The following is a 26,790-nucleotide window of genomic DNA, read 5'->3' on the forward strand; positions in this document are numbered from 1 at the left end:
TGAGCTCTCCACTGATGCTTTATCTGAACAACTTGACACCAGGATCGCAAGCCCCCAGCTCCCCAGGAAACAGCAGGATGTTTGTGAGCCAGACCCTGAACCGGGAGGAGATTAAGACCTAGACGCAGGCTGCGTTTGGACGAGCGGGACGGGGCCACCTCTGCTCAGGCCCATCCTCGATGGCTGGCGCCTGGGAGCGAGCTCTGGTGCTGCGGGGAGGAGGCACCGTACAGAGGCCGGGCTAAGCAGGTGTCCACAGCGCTGTGCAAGCTCGCCCTTCGGGGCCAGACCCACGTGCGGGAGGCCGTTCACGCGGCACCACCAGAGCCTTGGTGCAGCCGCAGCCTGGCCCATCTCCCCTGCAGGGACGGCCCAGCCCCAGCCCCAGGGCGCCGTCCCGTCTGGGGCCTCTCAGAAGTCCGCAGCCCGGATCATCAGGGTGGTGGCCTTGAGCCTGTGGCTGGGCCCCTTCCAGTAGTGCCACTTCATGCCGTTGTAGCGGACCGTCGCGGGGCTAGCGGGGTAGTAAATCCCATTCAGGTTGGAGGGGCCGCAGGCATCGAACCACCAGCCTAGGGCACAGAGGTGGGGGGTCAGAGGGACGGCACACCAGAGCCCCAGCCAGCGGCCACTCGGCGAAGGTGGGGGCTGGGGCACAGACTGGCTCTCTGTGGGGCTGTCACTTCCCAGCGCTGCCCCAGAAAGGAAAGCATCAGAGCATAATTTGTATGTGCCCGGGGCTAGACGGCCGGTGCAGCGTGTCCCCAGGGGCCGAGGATCCTGGAGAATACTCGGCTGGACCCAGGGGGAGCCAGTTCCTGCAGGGAGAGTTAGATGGACCACAACAGAAGAGGCCCAATTACAGGCCTCCCAGCGTCTGCACGGTCATTCAGGGCTGAGTCCGCTACGAACCACACCCAGCCCACCCACGGCGGGGGTCTGCACGGGCCCCGTCGTGCCCGTGGGGGCAGTTACCTCCGGTCGCCATCTGAGCGCACTTGCAGCCGCAGCGGTCGTTGTCCGCATCCTTGGTGCTGAAGGGCGTCCCCGGGGGGCTGAGGCTGCTCGTCCTGCCGGCCGTCCCGCTGTAGTCCCGCACGTGGAGCCTGGGGAGACACAGACACAGGGCTGTCCAGGAGGCGCCTCTGGCGAGTCCCCACCAGAGCTGCCATGCCGGGGCCGGGAGACCCCGGGAGACCAGGGACGCGGGAGGCCAGGTGGGCACGGTACAAGGCAGGCCTAGAAATGGGCAGCACAAAGGGAGCAAACCCCAGAGGCTTCAGAGCCTTCCAGTCCTCAGCTTCTCTGGCACACACCAGGCTGTCTTCCAAACTGTCCACGCTTCCCTCCTTAGGGCAGGAATTTCCACAGCTCGGGGCTGGGCTGTGGTTCAGGCCAGCCGCAGGGTTTTCGCCAGCTTCTCCGCCAGTGGGGCGCTTTTACCAAACAGTCCTTCCCCTGCCGCTGTCTTCTCCCTGCTAACTCAGGGCCCTGCAGGAGCCTTCTAGCTGCCCAGTGTCTACAGGCACCTGCCCTGTGCTTGGTGGAGGCAGCGTTTACACTGGCCCCTTCTCCCAACTCATTCCTTGGTGGCTGGGGGGAGAAGGGAGCCCTGCGCTGCCCCCCGCAAGGCTCCAGGTCCCAGTAACAGGATCCCTTTTAACTGTTACTTCTTCCCTGGACCCTTTTCCTCTCTCCCTATATCTCCTCAGGCCTTGTATGTCCAACGACCTGAAACCGTAAAGGCCGCATCACCTGACGGGACGACCAGTGGGCAGTCCTGCCCCCAAGGGGCAGAGTGCCCCATCGCACTGCCCATTTCTATGCCCGCCTTGCGCTGGGTGCTGCCTGAACACAGAGAGAGACAGTCCAAAGCTGCTATGACTTCATGAGCAGCACCAGAGCGGGCAATGCCCCATTCCCTCCCAACCCAGGAGAATCCACAAAGGGACAGACGTTGTGAGACAGTCCCACCCTGTGCCTGTGGCACCGGCTGTGCTTGGCCTCCTTTGCTGGCTCTCCGGAGTGGGATGGCCTGGGGGGTCTGCCGGAGGGCACTGACTCGGGGACGGGGGAAAGGTGGGTGGTTGGAGTCATGCCAGATGTCCCCAGGGCCCTGGAGCCGTGCGTGTGGGCGAGAATAGGAGTTTCCAAAGCAGTTGCCAGTATTGTCCCCTCAGCAATTTGCCGTGTGCGGTCACTGCCCGTTCTCAGGGAAGGCTGCCTACTCTACACAGACGATGTTTGTTTGGCTTCTGTCTCACACAAAAACATGCAGCCTGAGACAGGGGTTATTTAGCTTGGCACTCGGGCCCGCAGGGTCTATTGTTCTCCTGGTGTCCTGACTAGCTGAGGCAGCTGGTGGCTTTACAGGCAAGAGAACCAGCTTCCCGCCCTGGACATGCACAGACACAAATATTATTGCCGGCAGGCATCAAGGAGTTGGGACTTGCTGCAGCTGTGAAGCCGAGCGCCCCCTGCTGCTGCAACTGTGTTTGGACCAACGGCTCGGTCAGGGAGAAACGCAGGGCCCCCACTGCACAGTTCCAGCCACCCCGGGCTCCAAAAGCAAGATGCAACAATGGCTTTGGGTTTTCAAAAGCGTGCACCCCTGCACTTCCAGCTGCTGCAGCCAAGGAGCTCTCGCGGCTGTGTCTAGCCCTGGAGACCACGGATGGGGCACTCGGATGGACAGTGACCCCTTCTTGCTCATGGGCCAGCTACGGAATAACAGCGTAAGAACCCACAGTGCTGCCTCTGAGTGATCCGAGCTGCGTGGGTGGTAACGGCTATTCTGGGGTGCTGGGCTTGGAAAGGGACCCGCTGGCCTTGCTTTTGATGCTGTCATTGGCCAGCCTGTCTGGAGCTGGATGGAATGCGAGGAGTCGAGTGAAGGACCTGCCATGGAGCTGTGTCAGCTGCTGGATGTGGGTTGTTACCCATGACCTTGTGTTTTGCTGAGGCCAATTGCCAAGAAGGACTCGTCAAAAGCCCTGCTTCCCATGGCACAAAACAAAGACAGCATCAGGGCAAACCATGTACACAAGCTGCCATGCCAGGGTGATGAAAAGCAAACTGGGTAGTGAGGACTCTTAGGTGTTTGCAGATAGAATTTCACAGCATAGCCCAAAGCTGCCCCAACATCCAGGGTAAAAATGCCTCTAAAATTCCTGAAAAAGCTGTCTGTGTGTCTCACCAGGTTTGGACTCCCAGAGCCAAATTCTCAGTGCTTGGGGAAAAGCTGTTAGATCAGACAAATGGAGAACGAGCCTGGTCTCCTGCCAGCAACCCCAATCCCCATTCATTAGCGGGGTGTGGAGCTGCGGTGGCCATTCCGATAACCATGATTTGTGTTCACTGGAGGGATCAATTAGAACCAAAGCCCAGTGCAGCCACTGGAGAGACTCCCACTGATTTCCACAGGCTGTAGATCTGGCACAGACTAAGATTTCTGCCCTTCGTCTTAGAGACCTGAAACTCAGGAGAGCAGGGTTAGCCTGCCAAGCACAGAACCCACTGGAAAATCATGGCTTCTGGATTTAAAGCAGCTCTCAAAGCTCTGAGGCCGAGGTTCCATTGGGTTTTAGCAAAGGGCATGTGCTTAGCCTCTTTCGTTTGCAGAGTGCAGGCCACCCTGGAGGCAGCAGGACGCTCACTGTAAAACATATTTGCATTCAGTGAACTGGGAGGAAGTGCGTGAGACTCTTGAAAAGGTTTCATGGAATTGTGTCCTCCTGTCAGACATACCTGGGGGGTCTTTGCCAAACTCCAGGCCCGGGCTGCGAGTCCTGTATTGACTCACCTCATTGGGAAAGCTCTCCCCAGCAACAGGCCCTGTCTGTACATGTTTGACTCCACCCGCGTTACCACCGTGGGGCCAATGGAGTCAGTTCTTTTGGTGCTGGAGCTGCCTGGAGTCTCTGGAGCACAGAATCATGCATTTCCGCTGACCATGGCCAGGACTGGGCCAGCGCGGCCGCAGTGCCCAGTAGCTCTCTGTGCGGTCACGCTGGTGTTGTATGGCACAGCAACCCGTATCACCATACTGCTGCCATGTGCGAAGCAGAGCCCGTGGGTTACTGCAGCCCAGCTAGGAGGGGGCCCCGCCCCAGGTGCCTGGTAAAGGAGCCAATTCTGAGCTGACTTGGATGGTGGATAAAGGTGGGGTTGTTGGCACTGCTTGGCATGGAAGGAGCCTGCTCTGTCTTCCAGGTTGGCCATAGGCTGTTCCCAAAAAGCCGGGCTCAGACGTACAATGTGGACAGCATGTGGGGCGGGGCATGCTCTGCCGTGTGGGGAATCTAGGCTCAGTCCCCGCTCTACTCATGAGCACGGCAACGTGCCCAGTAGAGAGAGCAGGATAAGGCACTTCATGGGATCACGTTCCTTCCTAGCAACCAGTTACTGAGTCAGCGTCTGATCAGAGGCTCTGACAGCTGGAGGGGTTAAAGCTAAAGGGAGTGAAAATGGGAGGGAGGGAGGACCAAATCCCAACGAGACTTTGCAGAAGGAACTCCGAGCTGGGGGTGCTCCAGGCTGGCTTCCCCAGGAACAGGAGCATCGGGATGGAGCCGAAACGTCACTGGTGGGCTCCAGAGCATGGTGCAATGCATGTGGCGGAAGCGTCTTGGGACAGAAAGTGCCTGTACCGAGGGTGGGGGGAGCGGGGGTGGAGCTGCCCCTTTGAAGTCCAGAGACCTGGAGCTGGCCAGCCCCATAGAGTTAGCCCTGCCTGCCGCACCTCGGATGAGGTCTCCTGTTCCTCCCCCACGTCACCTGGGATCGGGGTGGGGTTTAATTGGTAGAAACAGCTGAGCATGGAAGAGCTGATTCTCCTCCAAAGAGCAGCAGGAAGCTGCAGAGAAAGGGGGATGTACAGGGAGAGACAGGAAGAGTAAAGCTGGAGTGAGACTTCAGCAGAGGCCTGCCATGGCAGGGAATGGCTGGCGGGAGGGAGCAGGCTCCAACAGGGAACGCTGCATCTTCAGGGAAAGGCTCTGGGCAGGGAAGGCCTGAGAGGCCCCAGCAGGAAAGCCTATGTGTCTGGATTTGCTGCAGTTTTGAGAACTATATTTTGGGAATGCTTTGATGTTAATAAATCTAGCCCTCAGCGGGAAGGGATACTGAATGAGAGAAGAGCTTGATTGACAGAGTCCTGAGAAGTGGGGAAACTGAGGCAGGGCACCTGCAGAGCAACCTCAGGCCACAAGGGGGTGCTGAGGCAGCAGCTGGCCCATGTACAATGCAAGAGAAGCTTCTGTTGCGGTGTGGGAAAGGCAGGAGATTCTCCATGCCACGTGCTGTACCCATGAAATCTCTCTGGACTCTGCTGTGTGGGATGAGTGAGTGGGGATTAACCCCCCGTTCAGGAGACCCAGAGGCTGATCCTGGCTCTCCAGGACCAGGTGGGTCTAGTGGATTTGGCAAGGGCTTGATTGCCATCATGGGCGGGGCGGGGTCATCCTTTGCGCACAAATCGCTACGCCCGTCTGCAGCAAGCTGGGCGAAGTGAGACTCACCGATAGAGCTGCTCCTCGCTGCCCAGGTGGAAATACCCGTAGAGGGAGTAGGCCTCGTTGCTGTCCCAGTCCCGAAGCTGGATTCGGAGGGAATAGGAGCCCTGAGCGGTGAGCCGGTGGATGAAGTCATTTCCCAGCCAGTATTCTCCAGATGGGGACCCAAAGCCCTGCATGGAAAGATCAGAAACCCAATGAAGCAGGAGGAGGCTGCCAAGAACCAGCCGGCAGCAGGGGGGCTCACCTGGCTTCGTGCTTCATGGCTGCTGCCAGAGAAAGCAGAGTCCCCAGGTTCCTGCTTTGTGATTTGTGTGGCCGAAGGGGCCAGCTCTGCTCTGCTCTGGGGGAAGTGTATGTACAATGGTAGCTTTGTAACTAGAACATCACTGTGTGGATTAAGATCCCACTTCTGGGCCTCTGGGACGCCTCAGGCTCTGGCATCTGGATCTGGTTAGAATGGCTTCCCATGGCACCGCCGTGTTCAGTGCAGCCGGGCAAAGGCCAGGAGGTGCCCAAGATGGGCTGAAAGGAGGAACACGGAAGGAAGCAGGTTTTGCAACACGTCATTCGCTCTACCAGCCCCACAACAGTGTGCATGGTCCAGGGAGCTCTGTGCTGGTCTCTGGAATTCTGAATGAATCCAGACAATGGATCATTGACCAGTAACCTCTCTGGAGAGGCCACAAGTCAACTGCCTTGGTTAGCCCTGCTGTGCCCAGATAGCTCCCCTCCCTGACATTACAGCGCGAGACTCAGGCTACAAAAGGCCAACCATGACTCACATGTGAATGAGCTGAAACCACAGCCAGGATCTGAGATCTTTCTCCAGCATCTGCACAGAGAGCTTTTCCGCAGGAGTGTTTCAAATGGCGGACAGTGTCAGTGCGCCAGACACTTCGCCATGTCTCCACTTGCCCATGGGGGCTCACAGAGCCAAATCCACGCGCGGTGCGTCTCTGCTGACTTCAGTGGGCAGGCCGGAGGGACTGGCTGAGATATCATCTTCTAAAACTGTCCCGCCACATGGAAGAAACCCTACAATCTGGAGCTCACTTGGAGCAGCTGGGGTCTTTCCAAACACCAAGGATATGGATCCTGATGTTCCCTTCCATACAACACAAGCAACCAACTCCCAGCAGAGGGGCCACTCCCTGGTATCTGAGGGAGAACCCTCCCTCCCAGTTAGCAATTTGGGCATCTATGTGTGACATCCCCTTGGACCCTGGGCCGTCCATGGAAAGCAGGGCCTGGCCTGCTTTGATTCAGGAATGCTGGTGGCACAGAATCTCCGGGTCATGGCCTCTCTGTCGGCGGTACTTCTGTGCCCCGTTACCACAGTGTCTGAGCACCTCCCCATCTTTACATCACAACACCCCGGTGTGGCTGTGCACTACTCCTATCCCCTTTTCACAGCGGGGTCCTCCCGGCACTGGGTCTGCAGCACAGGTAAGTGAGGGGGGTAGGGAAAGGGTCTGGGCTGGCGCCCTGCAGTTTATCGGACAGGCTCTGTATCCCCCCCCCACACACACACACGTGAAAACTACCCTGACCCTACAGCAGGGAGGCAACCTCAGTTCCCTCCTTGCGATGCATCCGCTCTCCATCCCTTCCCCCATCACTGGGTTCGTGTTTGCAGCCTCCCGTGTACCCAGAGCGAAGGCCTTCACCACATGCCCTGAACAATAAGGTAGTAACCTCTGCTCCTCCTCTTCCTTCCCACGTGTGTAGGGCCACCGGGGGCTCCAGGCAGGGAAGCGAGGGCCCTTCGCCCTTGGGAGCGGTTGGCTATTCCTAGCCTGCACGGGAAGCTCTTCCTGCCCCGGTGTGAGGAAATGCCGGGGGTCCAACACCACGGCCTCACTGGGGCAGCGCTGGCTGCCGACAGGACAGGGAAGCCTTACGTGTTTGTATTCCTTCCAGGTGCGGTGGAAGTCCACGGAGCCGTCCTTCCGGTGCTGGATGACAGTCCAGCCTCCCCCGCTGGTCTCCATGTCGCAGAACGCCTGTGAACGGGACAGCATGGCCGCGGCTGGACACATAAGCACCGTCCCACGAACCGGTGTGGCCCGCGCCTGCCGGAGACTAGCTGCGAGCGCGAGGGCCCCACGTCCAAAGCAGGGGCTAGGCTGTGATCCCCAGGCCTGGCCTTGGCCTTGTGGCTAAGCACGCTAGTAACCATCCCCACTGTGGCGTCCGTGAGAGGCAGAGTGGGCCAGTGGGGTGGGTGGAGGGGTGGTGACAGGCGGGGGTTGTTTTGGTTTGACAAGCGCCATTTTTCAGGGCCGGGGACACTCGTCTGCATCTCAGGAAGACTAATGCTCAGCCCCTCTCCGGCACATCACCCCCCAGGTGCTCGGCGCGCTTTGCCCGCACTCGTCAACCCCCCTGCCAGCCAGCTAGCAGACCCCATTTGCAGACGGATATGTGGAGGGGCAGAGCTGAAGTGATTTGCCCAAGGCCAGACAGTGAAGCAGTGGCAGAGCTGAGGAAAGAACCAGAATCCCATTGCTCTGCTCCGGGCACTAGCCACCCCCCAATCCCCTCAGAGGTGGGACCAGAAACCAGACTCCCAGCCCCTCTCTGCTTTACCCCACGCCCCGCCCTCTGCCACTGGCCCCTCCTAGTGGGTGTAAATAAGCTACTTCAAGGCGGGGGCTCTGCCAGCAGCCATGTGCTCGCACATCCCAGACCCTGGGCCAAGTCTGCCAGGGCCTGGGGCCGGAGGGGCCTGGCTCGGTTGGCAGGCTGCTGGGCTCAGAGACTTACCCTGGTGGTGGCTGTGGAGTTGGGTAAGTGCAGTGTGTAGACTCCGCTGGCAGTGAGGCCCAATTTGTACGCGGCCCCGCAGTCCCGGAACACCTTCTGCTCCACCTTGGGGGCCGGGGAGATTTCTGGGTGGAGCGGACAAGGGGACACTCAGCTCTTCCCCCAGCTGCTTCAATTCCAGACGCTGCCTGGGGGGACTGACCCCACCGTCCCCGCTCCCTGAGAACCCCCCCAGCCCTGCACCACTTGTGGCTCTGAGCCATACCACCCTGACACCGGCCCCTGCTCCAGCCGCCGGAGTAGAGCCAATGGCCTAGAATCTGCTGGGAACCCACAGGAGGAGGGAATTCTCAACAGGTGTAAACCCAGCCCAGCCGGCTCCTATGCCAGCCCTCCAACCCCAGCATGGGGGCATGCTGGGAAGGGATGGGGCCTGGTGGCGATAAGGCTATGCCCAGGGTCCCACAGGGAGCAGAGCCAACCCTCCAATTTAGAGCAGCCCCTAGGCTGCTCAAATTAAAGTGTGGTGGGGCAGCTTGAGAATTGGGGAGCAGCTCCCCCGGCACTCCCCCAGTCTTGCACCAAGTGAGCTGGGCCATTGCTTGGGCCCGACTCCCAAGCAGCCACTCCCAGCCCTCCCCCACCACACCCCACAGTACTGACGGTTGCACTGAGAAACAAGGCTCAGGAGCTGGTGCACTGTGTCCATGAGAGATGCCTGCTGTCTCTGCAGCACCGTGTTGTTGGCTGAGGCTGTGGCGAGGTGCTGCTCCAGTTCTTGGATGAGCTGGGTTTGCCTGGACAGCAGGCCCTGCATCTCCAGCTTCTCGGCTTTGATCCCTTGCAGCTCCTCCTTGTGTTTGCCTTCCACATCCAGGACTTTCTTCTCCAGAAAGCTGAGGGGGAGGGAGCCAAGGGGGGGGATTAAGAGGAGTCTCACAGAGAGGGAGCCAAGGAGGGGTGGGCCAGCGCTGGGCTGGGACCTGGGAGCCCTGGCTTCCACTCCTGGCTTTGCCAGATTCCAAGTGTGACCTTGGTTGGGTCACTTAGTTTCTGTGCCTCTGTTCTCATTTGCACCAGGGGATAATTGCCCCGCCTTACCTGTGAGGAGAAACACACTAGAGACTGGAAGGAGCCCAGATCATAGAATCATAGAATATCAGGGTTGGAAGGGACCCCAGAAGGTCATCTAGTCCAACCCCCTGCTCGAAGCAGGACCAATTCCCAGTTAAATCATCCCAGCCAGGGCTTTGTCAAGCCTGACCTTAAAAACCTCTAAGGAAGGAGATTCTACCACCTCCCTAGGTAACGCATTCCAGTGTTTCACCACCCTCATAGTGAAAAAGTTTTTCCTAATATCCAATCTAAACCTCCCCCACTGCAACTTGAGACCATTACTCCTCGTTCTGTCATCTGCTACCATTGAGAACAGTCTAGAGCCATCCTCTTTGGAACCCCCTTTCAGGTAGTTGAAAGCAGCTATCAAATCCCCCCTCATTCTTCTCTTCTGCAGACTAAACAATCCCAGTTCCCTCAGCCTCTCCTCATAAGTCACGTGTTCTAGACCCCTAATCATTTTTGTTGCCCTCCGCTGGACTCTCTCCAATTTATCCACATCCTTCTTGTAGTGTGGGGCCCAAAACTGGACACTGTACTCCAGATGAGGCCTCACCAATGTCGAATAGAGGGGGACGATCACGTCCCTCGATCTGCTCACTATGCCCCTACTTATACATCCCAAAATGCCATTGGCCTTCTTGGCAACAAGGGCACACTGTTGACTCATATCCAGCTTCTCGTCCACTGTCACCCCTAGGTCCTTTTCTGCAGAACTGCTGCCTAGCCATTCGGTCCCTAGTCTGTAGCTGTGCATGGGATTCTTCCTTCCTAAGTGCAGGACCCTGCACTTGTCCTTGTTGAACCTCATCAGATTTCTTTTGGCCCAATCCTCCAATTTGTCCAGATACCACGGTACAGGGCAGAGGAGGACCAGACAGATCGGGCACATTCTCTGCACCACTGCCTGCTACCGGCCCCAAGAAGGCACGGCTCTGGGGCTCTGGCGTTCGGCCCCCACTAGCGCAGCGCTCCCAGCCCCACGCTTTCCAAAGGCAGGCTGTTTTTGCCAAACTCCACACCCCAGCTTTTCTTGAATCGGCCTCCTTTGCTTTGAACTTTTAGGGGATGCGTTTTCGAGCTGTGCCTCTATGACGCCGTCGGTCCAAGCACAGCGCTCAGCAGTACCGGCAGGGCTTGTGCCGTCTCCCGTCAGCATCCTTCCCAAATGCAATGAGCTGGGGGCAGGCCGGGTTGAAGGGGGTGGGGAAGAGCCATAAGCCCCTGAATGACAAGTCCCTGCTCTGGCAGAGGCCCCTCTCCCAGCCAGAGCTGCTTGGCTGGCTCCCAGGCAGGCTCTCCAAGCTCCAGTGCCAGGGGCATTAGCTGCAGGGAGGATTTACAAGGGAGGATGTTCCCAGAAGCATAACTGGGTCGTCACCTCCAGTCAATGGGGATCTCACTGGAGCTCCGTCCCATTCACGGCACCCACACTGGGGGCCCTTGACACAAGCCCTTAGCAGTTCTGGGATGTGCAGTGCGGCGCTGTCCCTCTCCAAGCAGGAGCCCTAAGCCAGCTGTTAATCACCCTAATTGTGGGGACAACAACCTATTTCTTTACAAGACACGGTGCGGGAGGGAATATCTTTTATTGGACCAGCTCCTACTGGGGAGAGAGAGCCAAGCTTTCCAGCCACACAGAGCAGGTCTGGGAAAGATTCTCCCATCACAGCTAAATGCAAGGGGGAATGGATTGTTTAGTGTAAAGAGTTAGCACATATTCAAAAAGAACAGGAGGACTTGTGGCACCTTAGAGACTAACCAATTTATTTGAGCATGAGCCTTTGTGAGCTACACCTCACTATCTGATGAAGTGAGCTGTAGCTCACAAAGGCTTATGCTCAAATAAATTGGTTAGTCTCTAAGGTGCCACAAGTCCTCCTTTTCTTTTTGCGAATACAGACTATGTTACTCTGAAACCTGTCACATATTCAAAGGGAGCATTCAAGGTGGAGTGGCCCATTAACACCTCTGCAGTCATAGGACAAAAGGCGGGTTAGTGGGGTCACAGATTGTTGTAATAAGCTTGTCTGTCTCACCAAGAGCAGTTGGTCCAATAAAAGACATTCCCTCACCCACCTTGTCTCTCCAATATCCTGGGACCAACAGGGCTACGTCTACACTGCATGTTTATTTACAAAAGGAAAGGAGTACTTGTGGCACCTTAGAGCTGTAGCTCACGAAAGCTCATGCTCAAATAAATTGGTTAGTCTCTAAGGTGCCACAAGTACTCCTTTCCTTTTGCGAATACAGACTAACACGGCTGTTCCTCTGAAACCTGTTTATTTACAGTCAGTGCAGGCAGCAGCTGCCTGAGTATCAGACACAGTCGCCCACCTCCCTACGCCGCATTCCAGGAAAGGGAGCAGGGCGCTTGCCTGGAGACGCTTAGAACCATTCTGGAAATGTAGGTTCTGGGCAAGAAGAGAACTCCAAAGCTCTGGAGTTTGGGATCCATTTTGCAAAACAGAAGTTCCTGTGAGCTGCACTGACTTTTGTATTTTATTCCCATCCCCTGGTTGTTCTGTGAGCCAGAGCAAGAATTTCAACCAAACAGGAGTCTTTATTATGCTCACAACACAGGCCACCAGTTAATTAGCAATATAGGGGTTTAAAATGAGATTTTACTGAATCTGCCATGAAAAATATTTGAAATGAAAGGGGGAAATGTTTTATGTAATGCCAAAGAATTCCCTGAAACCCCAAACTTTTGTCAAGTCCTATGGGCCAGATCCTCACCTGGAAGGTGAAGTCATTAGAGCGGTGTGGCTTTACACCAGCTGGAGATCTGGCCCTAGAAACGCTGCTAAGTCCCAGACCACGCTGGGTTCTCCTGTTTCTATTTTGTGTGGCAGAGATAGTCAGATCCCTGCGTGGTCACAGCCCTACCCAGAGAAGGGTTTTTTACCTGTTCTTCTCCTGGAGCTTGTTTATTTCCTGGGTCTGCAGCAGCAGCTGTTTCTCCAGCTTGTTAGTGGACAGAGAGTTCTCCAGCAACTGGATCTCCAGCCTTGAGGTCTGATTGAGAACCTGGGTGGGGGAAAAGGAACCAGAGTGGGATGGTCAGGAAGGGATGGGATCTGAGGGGATGTGGGTTTGGGAAACACTCTCCGAAGCCCAGCAGCAGGAGGAGCAGCCTGCATGGGGACATGGATTTTGGCCTAAGTTTGGGTGGGGAGGAAGACTGGGGATTAGGTTTCCTATCCCGGTAGAGCCCTCAGTGCAGTTGGGGGCAGATTTTCAAGGGCTCAGCTCCCACTGTCAGAGCTGGATTTCTAGAGCCCTGCGCGGATACAAAATTTGCATCTGCATCCGATCCGCAAACATGGTCCGTGGATATCCACGGATATGAAGCAGACAGCCACAGATTTGCAGGGCTCTGTGGATTTCCCAGCACACTCAGCTTCCATGTAGGCACCAAAGCCAAAGGCCAGATTTTCACAAGAGCCCAGGATCCAACATGCATGCAACGTGCTGAGCAATTCTGAAGTGTCCAGCCTCGGTCCTCTGAAAGCTGGAGCGCACCGTCAAAAACTTTGGGGATCAGGGAGAAGCTGTTTGAAATCACAGCAGCGTCAGTGGTGCACTTGTCATTTAGGTGTCTTCACTGGCGGTGGCATCGAATTCCCCTGTGCTTCTGTCACGGAGTCCCTGGGCGATGCTCTGGAACTGCTCCCCATGAAGCCAGTCAGGACTCTGGGGTAGTCGCCTTTCTGTGAGCAGCCTGTCTTCAGGACACACAGCTCACACAGCTTCCACCTTCCTGGGTCTGACCTCGGAGCATTCAGCATCCTCTGCCCCTCCGTGTGCTTCCCCCCAGCGAGTCCGCTCAGGCGGGGCTCCTAGGGAAGCCAGAGGGTCCTGCACCCCAACTTTGCAGTCAGACGTGACTCTCAGCCAGCCAGTAAAACAGAAGGTTTATTAGACGACAGGAACATGGTCTAAAACAGAGCTTGCAGGTGCAGAGAACGGGACCCCTCAGCTGGGTCCATTTTGGGGGGCAGTGAGCCAGACAACCCCGTCTGCACTTCACTCCATGTCCCAGCCAGCCCCAAACTGAAAAACCCCCTCCAGCCCCTCCTCCTCTGGGCTTTGTTCCTTTCCCGGGCCAGGAGGTCACCTGATTCCTTTGTTCTCCAACCCTTCAGCTCTCACCTTGCAGGGGGGGAAGGGCCCAGGCCATCAGTTGCCAGGAAACAGGGTGTTGGCCATTCTCTGTGTCCAGACTCCTGCACACACCTGCCCTCTAGGGCTCTGCAATGATCATACACCCTTACTCCACCCCCTAGATACTTAAGAACTGCCTAGGGGAAACTGAGGCACCCCCACACTATTCAGAGGAAACATTAAGAACAGTCCCACTTCGTCACATCTCTCCCCCCTTCGAGATCGAACTGAGCGGGGTCACTTTAGCCGTTGACCTGGGGAAGTTAGAAGCCACCAACGTTCCCATGGATGCCCCAGCATCTCTCCCATTCCTTGGTAGGAGTTACACCAGGCCCTTCCAGTTTCACACCCTCCCTTAGGTCAGGGGTGGTCGCTAGCACTCGCAGGCCGCATGTGGGAAGGTTTATGCAGCCCATGCCCTTTGGCCACCCCAAGAATGTCTCCCCATTGACCATCACCTTCTGCTCCCACTGGAGGTCCGAGGGGCCTGGCCCCAGGAAACTCCACACAGACATATAGGTTGGGGTCAGGAGTGGGAGCTTGTCCACATCCCCAACCATCTGGCTGACGGAGTCTATGGCCTTGGGACCCAGCAAGGGAGCTAGACACCGGGGCTTTTCCGCAGGGTCCCCTTGGTTCAAATCGCCAGCCTGCTCAAAGGCAGTGAGGTGGGCATCCACACACCCCCCCCTCCTTAACCAGGGGCAGCAATTTAGTCTCGAGGTTCCCTGCGGAACTGGCCCCCCGGGATCTATCCCCACTCAACCCAGGGAGGTCCCCTAGGCCTCTCCGCCCCACCACCGCCAGTTCATGCTGCTGCTGCTTCTGCAGCTCTTTCTCGGGCTCTCGCTGTCTCCCACGGTCCTCTTGCTCTCTCAGACTCAGCTCCAATCCCGTCCATCTCCGATCCCTAGATGGGGAACCCGATCGTGAAGACCACCGTCTGGTTGGGGACAGGAGTCTTGGCGATGCCTGGCTCCCGCTCCAGCTGCTCCCAGATCCTGCTATAGCCCCAGTTGGGGTCAGGAGTCTGTTCCTTAGAGCGGTCATCCTCCTCCAGCTGCACGATTAACTCTGCTTTGGTGAACTTTCCAATGCTCAACCCTCTCTTTTTGCACAGGGTTACAATGTCCTTCTTAAGGAGACGGTGACAGGCCATCACTCCGCTCCTCCCAAGTTGTTGTGGACTCACAGGCCCGTGTGTTCTCAGCTCCCCACGGTTTCCAGGGAGAACCCCTAGTGTGCCAGCCCTTCTCGAGGTCACCACCTCTTTGCCAGGGTCGAGCTGCAGACGCCTCCGCCCCTGAGACTGCTCACTGCAGTCCCCAGGGGGACCCCATTACTGCACAGTCCTTCTCGCTGGTCACACACTCCCAGGGGTTAACCGCCCCCCGAAACCGCTCCTTTCTGAGCCTTCAGCAGGCCTGGTCCTCGGCAATCCCCCTTCGTGTTACTGCTCCCCAGTCACTTACTGCAGGAAGCACCATCCACGGGGTGCAGTACATCCCACCACTGCCACCAGTTGTCACGGAGTCCCTGGGCGATGCTCTGGAACTGCTCCCCATGAAGCCAGTCAGGACTCTGGGGTAGTCGCCTTTCTGTGAGCAGCCTGTCTTCAGGACACACAGCTCACACAGCTTCCACCTTCCTGGGTCTGACCTCGGAGCATTCAGCATCCTCTGCCCCTCCGTGTGCTTCCCCCCAGCGAGTCCGCTCAGGCGGGGCTCCTAGGGAAGCCAGAGGGTCCTGCACCCCAACTTCGCAGTCAGACGTGACTCTCAGCCAGCCAGTAAAACAGAAGGTTTATTAGACGACAGGAACATGGTCTAAAACAGAGCTTGCAGGTGCAGAGAACGGGACCCCTCAGCTGGGTCCATTTTGGGGGGCAGTGAGCCAGACAACCCCGTCTGCACTTCACTCCATGTCCCAGCCAGCCCCAAACTGAAAAACCCCCTCCAGCCCCTCCTCCTCTGGGCTTTGTTCCTTTCCCGGGCCAGGAGGTCACCTGATTCCTTTGTTCTCCAACCCTTCAGCTCTCACCTTGCAGGGGGGGAAGGGCCCAGGCCATCAGTTGCCAGGAAACAGGGTGTTGGCCATTCTCTGTGTCCAGACTCCTGCACACACCTGCCCTCTAGGGCTCTGCAATGATCATACACCCTTACTCCACCCCCTAGATACTTAAGAACTGCCTAGGGGAAACTGAGGCACCCCCACACTATTCAGAGGAAACATTAAGAACAGTCCCACTTCGTCACAGCTTCACCAGCAAAATATACAAATCACCGTGCAGGGAGACTAGTGAGATGCAGTGGAACATTCTCTGCCATGAGCAGGGGACCAAATCCAGCCCTGGTGTAAACGAATGCAATCTTGTTCCAGTCCGTGGAGTCACACGCGAGGACTCCGGGGTTCAGCACCTGGGGGATGGCTCGGGAGACAGCCCAGCCAGCTGTTACCTGCGTCTCCACGTCAGTGAGCTTGCGGGTCTGCTCAGCCGTCTGGCTCAGGAGGCTGCTCCCGATCTCCAGTATGGCAGCTGTGTGGTTCTGCACCGTGTGGAACTGGATCTCAGCAAGCTCCATTTTCACATTCTCCTGGATGTAGCTCTCCAGCTGGGAACAAAAAACAGGCAAAGAAGGGGTTATGTGGGAAATGACCACTTCCCTCAGCAGTGGGACTGGAACTGCGGGGGTTACACAATGCGCCGACAATAGGTAACAGTGTGACACTGGTAGATAAAAGCTATGCTGTAGCTGTAAGAAGGTTAGCTTGGTGTGCTGACTTGGCTGCATGCCTACTTACCTACCTATCCATCTATCTATGCATCCCCCTATATGTTCCTCTACCTAGCCAGCCAGACCACCCCTGCAGACTCCTCTACCTAGCCCCAATCACACTTCTGTATCTATCCGTCCATCCATCCAACCCCCGGCACACACCGCCATCTGTCCGTCCGTCCGTCTGTGCATCCACCATCGTGATATTTAGGCACCTGCCTTCTGTGAAACATGCAACATGCACTCCAGAAAACACGCCTCAGAGCCAGGTTCTCAGGTTAATAATATTAGCCAGCAGCACGTATATTAGCCTCCCATGTCTGAGCTGCTCCGCACACTTTGGTTAAACCTCACCCCCTGCCCCCGGAAAGGCAAGGCAGTGCTACTGATCCCCCCAGTTTTCCAGACGAGGAGACAGGTACAGAGACATGCAGTGGGGTTGCCTGCAGTTACGCTCCCCCAGGGCCTGGCAGAGCTGGGAATGGGTTGTGCTCTAACCACTAGACAGTTCTCCCTCCGTACCCTCCTTGCGCTGGAGGGGACGAGTGGTAAACGAGTGAGAGTCTGGGACCGTGAGAACCAAGCCCCACTTGCTTCTTTCTGCCTATTGTTTTGTAACTGACCCCCTGCCCCCAAAGCCTGTGGCAAGGGGGCAGAGTGTGTTTCGCTCTCAGGGCCGCCTCGCTGCATAAATATTGCTCTCCACACTGTTTATGCAGATGATGTTCCCTGCCCATGTACAAACACGATCCTCCCCAGGGGCATTTGCCAAACTTCCTCCCATTGTAATGGGGGCATGAGGAATGGAACCCCCGACCAGCCAGCGCTTGGCTCCTCTTCGCATGTCCGAGCCGAGAGCGCACGGGCCACGCTGCTCCGGAGCAGGGGCTCAAACGGTGCCTCCCATGTCAGTACGCAGACTTCCTCACTGGACTGGGAGCTCCCTGGGGCAGGGACCATCTATCTGGGGTGTGTCTGTACCAGTGGCCCATTTCACCACATCGCTTTGCTTTCGTCTGTTATGCAGATGTAAACAAGGACTTATTTAATCCTTCGACTGTGTCATGGAGCCCATCCTCAAGTGACGCAGGACGGGCCCAGCTTTGCAGTGACTTGTTTCACTTGGAGAGAGATTTTAAAAAGAAAATTAAAAAAAAAAAAGGTGTGGGGGAATTAATAAACGCTGATGGATTCCCGGCAACTCTGGGAGAGCCTCCAACATTCTCAGGTCTGGATGAACGTGAGTCCCTCTCTCACACCAAAGCAGGATGGGAGCAGGTTTTCAAGGCACTTTTCCTAGCCCAGAAAGACACTGATCCTGGGTATGCAGCAGCTCTGACAGTCACCCCCGTTGCACCAGCTACGCTGTACCTCCCGATGGCTCAGCTATTTTATCTCCTGTTCTGGAGAGAGGCTGCTGGCCCAGACCCCCAGATCCTTGCCTCCTGCTGGGGCAGTTATCAGAGATGGGCAGCTCAGTTTAATGATGTCTCTAAGAGAACAGCAACATCTCTCTATAGCCCAAGCCCTGAGGCTCATGGTAGTAAAACACCACCTCCCAGCAGGGCATGTCTGCAGGACCTGGCCCTTTGCTGCTGTTTAAAGAGCATCTGCTGGTATTTAGTGTCCTGTTGTCTTTTATTAGGGAACTAGAAGTCCCTGAGAGCGGGCTAGGAACCAGGCCAGAAACACCCATTGGAAACTGGGATGATACTGAATCTCTAGGGGAATTGAAGAGTGAGGCACATTTAAAATCGGCCTTGGGCAGGCAGTACGCTGGGGCTGATTGCAGGGACTGCTTGTCCCACTGAATCCTCAGTCCTCTTACTTGTGCCCAGAAGTCCCACCTGAGTCCGGGGCCCCTCGGCAGTGCGTACTGCACGTGCATTTAGCAAGAGACAGGCCGTGGCTCACAGTGTCACTAGACAAGACAAAGGGGAGAAGGGCACAGAACTGACTTCACCAGGCTCCCACAGACCATCTGGCAGAGCCAAGAACTGAGACTGAAGCCCCTGAGGCCCAGGCCAGTCTCTTAGCCGCGCCCCGTCCTTCCCAGACTGCTCCGACACAAGACCGCGCTGCTCAGGCAAAGCCAGGCTCATTCAGCTGCAAATGCGCCAGGAGGCTCCACGATCATTCCCCTCCCCCAACGGGTTGCCATGTCCCTGGCACAAGGCCTATTACTCAGCAAATGCCCTTTTATTTTAAAATCTGGGTCTCTTTGATGTTACGCGTACCCACCAAGACTATCCTGAAAGGGCAAAACTCTCCCTGGGTTTTGGTCCTGAGCAGCCAGGAACCGCTGCTTCGGATCAGGGTTTTCCTGCAAAATTGCAACGTAAATCAAAAAGCCTCCGGCTGGATTCCAGCTGATTGTCGACAAGGGGGTGGGGTTTATAATGGCCCCCCGAAATGGGCACCGGTCAATAAAAAGCATGGACTTAATTCCAGTGGTACCACCCTGATTTGACAACTTCTAAGCCCCAATGGCTGGAAAGCGTTGTCTGACGGGGTTCCCCTGCCATTCTTTCTAGGAACATATCCCATAACAGCGGGCCCAAGGCGGCCTCTCACATTCCATTCCTGGAGTGCTGGTGGCTGATTCACAGCCGGAAGCAGTTGCAGGGTGGGGGCTGTTTGGGGAGAGTTGCCTGGGGGGTCTCAGCAATAAAACAGATTATAAACAGGAAGCTGGGTGTCTGGCAGTAATACCAGGCCCTGTCCACTGGAGGATCTGAAAGTACTTTGCAGATGTTAGTGAATTGAGCCCAGGTCACGATCCCTGTCAATGGAGGAGACACCTGAGGTACAGGCTGTCATGGTTAACATGGGGTCACCTGGCCAGGACCAGGCGACATGAAGTTAAAGCTGGCTTGTTCCGGCCTGCTCAATACTGTAACTCGGCAGGGTCATCTTTCACAGCTGAGGGACTTGGCCAAGGTCATGGGCTGAGTCAGTAGCAGAGCTAAGAACAGAACCCAGGTCAGTCAGAAAACCTTCGTTCTTGTGAGTGAGTGATGACCAAGCAGACTCATTCACAATACAGCGGTGCGGGCAGCGTCAGCATGAGCTGTAAAATCCCCCGTCCCTTTGTCCTTGACCAGAGGTTCCTACCTCACCTGACAGAACTAGCCTGCCGGTTCCCATGTGGCAGCACCAGGGGCATGAGCCTGGCACCAAGCATGGCGCGGCTCTCCACAGCTGAGTGACAGACAATTCTGCCAGGCCTTTTTTGACTTGCAGAAGGAACCCCACCCCCACCTGCGTTTCTAAGACGCCTGATTTTCAAACCTGGGCTCCTTGCACAAAACCTATCACGCCCTTCTCTGGGCAGGCACAGCATTATTTTGGCAGTGCCGGGAGCCCCATTGTGCTGAGTGCCGTATATACACCAGTGAGAGCCAGCCCCTGCCCCGAGGAGCTCTCGGGACGGACCGGTTAGCTATCCCCACTTTGCAGATGGGCCACTGAGGTGAGAGATTCAGCGATTTGCTTGAGGTCACAGAGGAAGCCTGAAGCAGAGCCAGCAAGCGAACCCAGGTCCCCAGAGTCCCAATCCACCGCTGTACCCACCAGCCCCTCCATCATCGCCTCCTGGAGGTAGGGAGCCCTCTCTCCTACGGGCCTAGACCATGCTCGGTATGAGGTTGGGAGGGAGGCATCTACCTTGCTAAACTCTTAAGGCCGCTAATGGGAGATTTTGGGGGGGCACTAGGCTGTCGGCTCTTCCTTGCAAAGATTCCCCCCCCGAGCACCGTCCCCCAGACCCTCCTGGCGAGATTGATGATGCTTTTTCCTAAGGCTCAGAACTGGCCAGTTCTATTTTGTATACGCTGCAGTGTCTAGTGGCTGTCAGAGAGCCCGAGAGCCCCCAGGCTGCCCCTCGCCCGGTACGCCCAGGGTGGCGCCCACATTCCATGGGCAGGTCACAAAGCACAGCAGCAGGTCCTGTCAGGGGAAGCTGGCACCAGTCCTCACACATTGGATCAGCTGGGCCCTAATGCTGCTCCCCTCCGCCCGCCCCCAGCTTGCAGTCATCCTGGGCGTGAAGCGAAGCAGGTTCTCACCGGGTCACTGTTTGGACGGGAAGCCAAGGGCAGCCGTGCTGGCAATTCGGTGCAGGGGAACTTCTGAGTGGGCCACACAAGACACCCGGGCTTTCGCTGCTGCTTTCCCTCTGGTGTGCAGCTGACAGGGCCGGATCCAGCTCAGCGCCCAGGGTGAGAGACCGGCCCTAACATCAGCACCTGCCTTCTCAAGGAGAGGTCCCAGCCACGGTGGGTCTTTAGCAGGCGATGAAGCACCCCGCCCAGCATATCTTGCTCCAGGTGACCACCACAGCTATACGAGCGGAGTCCGAGCAACCAGAGAGAGGCCCAGTACGGAGCAGCCAGTGAGCCCCTGGCATTCCTCTTTGCTGTTCCCTCCCATTGCCCCTCGCTCAGCCACCAGCGTTAAGGTGTCACGGAGTCCCTGGGCGATGCTCTGGAACTGCTCCCCATGAAGTCAGTCAGGACTCTGGGGTAGTCGCCTTCCTGTGAGCAGCCTGTCTTCAGGACACACAGCTCACCCGGCTTCCACCTTCCTGGGTCTGACCTCGGAGCATTCAGCCTCCTCTGCCCCTCCGTGCGCTTCCCACAGCGAGTCCGCTCAGGCGGGGCTCCTAGGGAAGCCAGAGGGTCCTGCACCCCAACTTCGCAGTCAGACGTGACTCTCAGCCAGCCAGTAAAACAGAAGGTTTATTAGACGACAGGAACATGGTCTAAAACAGAGCTTGCAGGTGCAGAGAACGGGACCCCTCAGCTGGGTCCATTTTGGGGGGCAGTGAGCCAGACAACCACGTCTGCACTTCACTCCATGTCCCAGCCAGCCCCAAACTGAAAACCCCCTCCAGCCCCTCCTCCTCTGGGCTTTGTTCCTTTCCCGGGCCAGGTGGTCACCTGATTCCTTTGTTCTCCAACCCTTTAGCTCTCACCTTGCAGGGGGGAAGGGCCCAGGCCATCAGTTGCCAGGAAACAGGGTGTCGGCCATTCTCTGTGTCCAGACTCCTGCACACACCTGCCCTCTAGGGCTCTGCAATGATCATACACCCTTACTCCACCCCCTAGATACTTAAGAACTGCCTAGGGGAAACTGAGGCACCCCCACACTATTCAGAGGAAACATTAAGAACAGTCCCACTTCGTCACATCTCTCCCCCCTTCGAGATCGAACTGAGCGGGGTCACTTTAGCCGGTGACCTGGGGAAGTTCGAAGCCACCAACGTTCCCATGGATGCCCCAGCATCTCTCCCATTCCTTGGTAGGAGTTACACCAGGCCCTTCCAGTTTCACACCCTCCCTTAGGTCAGGGGTGGTCGATAGCACTCGCAGGCCGCATGTGGGAAGGTTTATGCAGCCCATGCCCTTTGGCCACCCCAAGAATGTCTCCCCATTGACCATCACCTTCTGCTCCCACTGGAGGTCCGAGGGGCCTGGCCCCAGGAAACTCCACACAGACATATAGGTTGGGGTCAGGAGTGGGAGCCCGTCCACATCCCCAACCATCTGGCTGACGGAGTCTATGGCCTTGGGACCCAGCAAGGGAGCTAGACACCGGGGCTTTTCCGCAGGGTCCCCTTGGTTCAAATCGTCAGCCTGCTCAAAGGCAGTGAGGTGGGCATCCACACCCCCCCCTCCTTAACCAGGGGCAGGAATTTAGTCTCGAGGTTCCCTGCGGAACTGGCCCCCCGGGATCTATCCCCACTCACCCCGGGGAGGTCCCCTAGGCCTCTCCGCCCCACCACCGCCAGTTCATGCTGCTGCTGCTTCTGCAGCTCTTTCTCGGGCTCTCGCTGTCTCCCACGGTCCTCTTGCTCTCTCAGACTCAGCTCCAATCCCGTCCGTCTCGATCCCCCGATGGGGAACCTGATCGTGAAGACCCCCGTCTGGTTGGGGACAGGAGTCTTGGCGATGCCTGGCTCCCGCTCCAGCTGCTCCCAGATCCTGCTATAGCCCCAGTTGGGGTCAGGAGTCTGTTCCTTAGAGCGGTCATCCCCCTCCAGCTGCACGATTAACTCTGCTTTGGTGAACTTTCCAACGCTCAACCCTCTCTTTCTGCACAGGGTTACAATGTCCTTCTTAAGGAGACGGTGACAGGCCATCACTCCGCTCCTCCCAAGTTGTTGTGGACTCACAGGCCCGTGTGTTCTCAGCTCCCCACGGTTTCCAGGGAGAACCCCTAGTGTGCCAGCCCTTCTCGAGGTCACCACCTCTTTGCCAGGGTCGAGCTGCAGACTCCTCCGCCCCTAAGACTGCTCACTGCAGTCCCCAGGGGGACCCCATTACTGCACAGTCCTTCTCGCTGGTCACACACTCCCAGGGGTTAACCGCCCCCCGAAACCGCTCCTTTCTGAGCCTTCAGCAGGCCTGGTCCTCGGCAATCCCCCTTCGTGTTACTGCTCCCCAGTCACTTACTGCAGGAAGCGCCATCCACGGGGTGCAGTACATCCCACCGCTGCCACCAGTTGTCACGGAGTCCCTGGGCGATGCTCTGGAACTGCTCCCCATGAAGCCAGTCAGGACTCTGGGGTAGTCGCCTTCCTGTGAGCAGCCTGTCTTCAGGACACACAGCTCACCCGGCTTCCACCTTCCTGGGTCTGACCTCGGAGCATTCAGCCTCCTCTGCCCCTCCGTGCGCTTCCCACAGCGAGTCCGCTCAGGCGGTGCTCCTGGGGAAGCCAGAGGGTCCTGCACCCCAACTTCGCAGTCAGACGTGACTCTCAGCCAGCCAGTAAAACAGAAGGTTTATTAGACGACAGGAACATGGTCTAAAACAGAGCTTGCAGGTGCAGAGAACGGGACCCCTCAGCTGGGTCCATTTTGGGGGGCAGTGAGCCAGACAACCACGTCTGCACTTCACTCCATGTCCCAGCCAGCCCCAAACTGAAAACCCCCTCCAGCCCCTCCTCCTCTGGGCTTTGTTCCTTTCCCGGGCCAGGTGGTCACCTGATTCCTTTGTTCTCCAACCCTTTAGCTCTCACCTTGCAGGGGGGAAGGGCCCAGGCCATCAGTTGCCAGGAAACAGGGTGTCGGCCATTCTCTGTGTCCAGACTCCTGCACACACCTGCCCTCTAGGGCTCTGCAATGATCATACACCCTTACTCCACCCCCTAGATACTTAAGAACTGCCTAGGGGAAACTGAGGCACCCCCACACTATTCAGAGGAAACATTAAGAACAGTCCCACTTCGTCACATCAGGCTTTACAATTAACCAGACTGTGTCTCCTTTCCCAGCAACCAGTGCCCCGGGCTGCAGGGTGGCAGAGCGCCTCTGGCTGGGCTCCCTGCGCTCCCAGTTGGCCACGGAAGAATCCTGCTTCCCCGATAAGTTTGCCTGAGGAACTGTGTCTCGATCCCAGCAGTGTTGAAAACAAGAGGGCCTGGGAGCAGCACCCCGGCTTTGCTCGTAGCGCTGGGTCCTGCGCAGCAGGGGACCATGTCAGCACTGTTTACCTTCCACCCTAGACAACATGATTCATGGCTTCTTGGGCAATAAACACACGTCTTGGTGTCCAGGGAAAGGAAACAGCTGAGGAGAACGTTTTCCAGGCCACTTCCTAACAGTCTGTGCATCTCCACTTAATCCCTGCAGGGCGGGAGGGCCAGGGCAGTTTGGGGAGCACCCTCTCCCACCCAGACCAGGCTCTGTTCAGCCTGCCCTCCCAGTGCATTCAGTGTGTGGCATGTTTGTAAAAGCAGAAGCTGCTATCGAGACCTGAGCCCGTGGGAGGGCAGCAGCCTCGAGAGCCTGTAACATGCTGGCAGACAGAAGGGGACTTTTCCATGCAGAGCAGGTTTAGTGGCACTGACAACTAAATCCCCCCAGTTCCGAGAGACAAAACCTGGTGCCTCATCCCAGACACATGCTTTATGCCTGCCCAGAGTCTGGGTCAGCTGCAGCAGCTTCCCAGACCGTGCCTCCGTATGGCACAATCACAAGAATGCCATAGGTTACGTTGCTGCAGCCCCTTGTCTTTCAACAGGTCCCCAAACAACACAGCACCACGGAAATTCAGCCACCACTCCGGAGGAAGCCACAACTGTCCCCGGACAGGACAGAAGCAACACAGCTGAGGATTCTGGGGAAAATCCCCAACTCTGCCAGCAGCGTCCCGTGGAATCCTTAGAGCCCATGCTGAGCGGGAAGGACCTTGGGAGCTAAGGTCTCATCCAGAGACCCCTGCACAGCAAGCAGCGTTGCTCTCAATGCTGCACTACGTGTAGTCCCAGTGAGTGGACAGGGATATGTATTAACACAAGGGCGTTGTGATGCTGGGTATTAATCACTTTCAGACACGTTCCCCTGCACTGCTCACATTCCCTCAGCCTTGGAGCTGATGGGTTTTTTATTTGGGGGGATTTATTTTTAACTAAATTCTCCCCTAGTGCAAATATTTGCTTATTGCTTTGGTAGAGTGTAAAGAAGTTTGTTCTACCCTATGGTAGATTGTCTTTGGAAGGAGATGTAATATAGTCTGAATTAGACACATGCTCCTGATAGCAGCCTGGGAACAAAGAGGAAGGAAACAACCCCTTTACTGCCTGACTGGTATCTGTATGCTAAGCAGCAATTGGTATTTATAGTTTAGGAAGGAGCCCAATATATCCTGCAGGCACAGGGTGAAATCTTGGCAGCAGAAAAGTCAGTGGCAGAACTCCTAGTGACAACGGGGTCAGGATTTCACCCATGCTGCTCGATTCTGAAATTGCTTCTAAACTGGTTTCACTTCAGTGTCAGTTCATTGGTATAAGTGGAGTTATTCCTGATTTACACCCGTGTAACCGGTACCAGAGTCACTCTCAAACTCTCGGCTCATGAAGGAGAGACCCATGACCCCAAGTGAGTTTGATTTCCTGTGTTTTAAAATAACTGGAAAGAAAAACAGAAAAAGAATTTTTCTGCGGCGGCTCTGCTGGTAAAGGAACATTCGGCACAGCCAAGTAGCAGAACACATGTCTGATAACAGAGACAGAAAGCATGTCACACTCAGGAGGGGGCTAGTAGAGAGTTTTAAAGGGGTATTTAAATATTAGGAGAGATGATAGGTTCCCAGGATCAATAAATAAGTTGCCCATTTAAATGATCCAAGCCCTTGTACTGTTTTCCTCATCTATAGGGGTAACTTACTTGCAGTAATGCTGAGACTGTCTGGATCAAGGTGAGAAGCCTGTTTGGTCCCTTTAACAAAGTAATTATACAGCAGTTCCCAGGCACAGACTTTGACCAGATGCTCTCGAGGAAGCCAGCGCCACATGGTTATGGTCAGAAAAGTGACCGTGCAGCCTGGAGTCACATCCACCCACATTACTGTGCAAAGAAGCTTTTGATGCTGAAGCGGCAACACTGCTAGGGGAGAGCGAGCTGGGTCCTCACCTGGCTCGTGCCCAGCGGCAGAAAGGTAGCAAGCTGCAAGAGGCCGCCCCTTGATGCAAGGGGCAGAGGGAGCCCCCATTGACTCTCCGGTCCCAGAGGGAGGTTGGCAACGCTGCATGTTCGCAGGCCAAGCCCTGCGTTTGGAAAGGGACTGGCATGCTGAAGGCACTGCTGCAATCTGTACAAGAACCACTGCGATCCAAACGGGCCCTGACTGGATCTTACCTTCTGCAGCCACTGTGTGTTGTTTTCCATGATGTTCTCCAGTTGTTGGAGCCGCTTGGCTGGCCACTTGGGCTCAGGCGCGGAAGGAGCATCTCTCTGCAGTGAGTTGGAGACCTGGTATTCGGCAGCGGAGGGGTAACAGCCCCCAAGCTCTGGGAGCAGGAAGGTGTAGCTGCAGGGCCCATGCTGCACCTGGTGCTGAGGTCTGTCAAGGCTGTCCTTCCCTTTCAGGTGGGAACCAAGTCCCGGAGCCATCGCAGCCCATGCAGCCCCCAGTAACCACAGCAGGGCTCCCCCGGCTCCCATCCTCGCCTTCCAGGGGGCTTATTCCTACCCAGCGGAAAGGGTCTGGTTTGAACTTCACACGCACGCACGTTTCTCTGCTTCTGTGCTGCCTGGTGTGGGACACTCAGTCCTCCCCCTGCACGGCGGCTGCTGCTGCTGACATGTGGCGTCTGACAGCTCCAAGGCTGGGCGCGCGGCTGGCCAGGAATCCTGCTCCCAGAGCCTGTGTTTCCACGATAAAGGCCCTCGATTGCTTCCTATATCTCTGGCCCATGTTCTCCTGACAACTGCAGAAAGTTTTATTATTATTATTATTATTTTAAACCCTCCCCTTTCCCCTGCCTCGCCCCCCAGCTCCTCTCCGCCCCCCGCGGGGCTTTGGAACACGTCCCAGCCCTCTTTGAAGATGCTTTGTCCTTTGGAATCCAGCTCTCTCAGAGGAGATAATTAGGTCACAAGAATGTGTGTCAGCCCCCAGCCCAGGCCAGGGAGGCTGGGGCTTTCCGTTTATCTTCCGCGGCT

The 26,790-nt window shown here is 56.6% G+C and overlaps 1 protein-coding gene across 2 annotated transcripts; it reads right to left on the bottom strand.

The window, feature by feature from the left end:
• On the bottom strand, positions 1-26,562 carry LOC125624643 (angiopoietin-2). 2 transcript variants are annotated; one of them, XM_048825720.2, is made up of 9 exons: positions 25,984-26,562; positions 16,022-16,177; positions 12,307-12,428; positions 8,946-9,178; positions 8,283-8,407; positions 7,418-7,519; positions 5,520-5,686; positions 976-1,106; positions 1-572 (listed from the first exon to the last, which is right to left on the bottom strand). In XM_048825720.2, the coding sequence occupies exons 1-9, from the start codon at positions 26,287-26,289 to the stop codon at positions 412-414; spliced, it is 1,503 nt and encodes a 500-aa protein (XP_048681677.2). In that variant the 5' UTR covers positions 26,290-26,562; the 3' UTR covers positions 1-411. The 2 variants fall into 2 exon arrangements, with proteins under 2 accessions (XP_048681677.2, XP_074977448.1); XM_075121347.1 differs by lacking the exon at positions 25,984-26,562 and adding an exon at positions 25,513-25,878.
• Between the last annotated feature and the right edge of the window lie 228 nt (positions 26,563-26,790).

The sequence above is a fragment of the Caretta caretta genome, chromosome 19 (assembly GCF_965140235.1).
Source record: "Caretta caretta isolate rCarCar2 chromosome 19, rCarCar1.hap1, whole genome shotgun sequence".
Taxonomy (NCBI): domain Eukaryota; kingdom Metazoa; phylum Chordata; order Testudines; family Cheloniidae; genus Caretta; species Caretta caretta.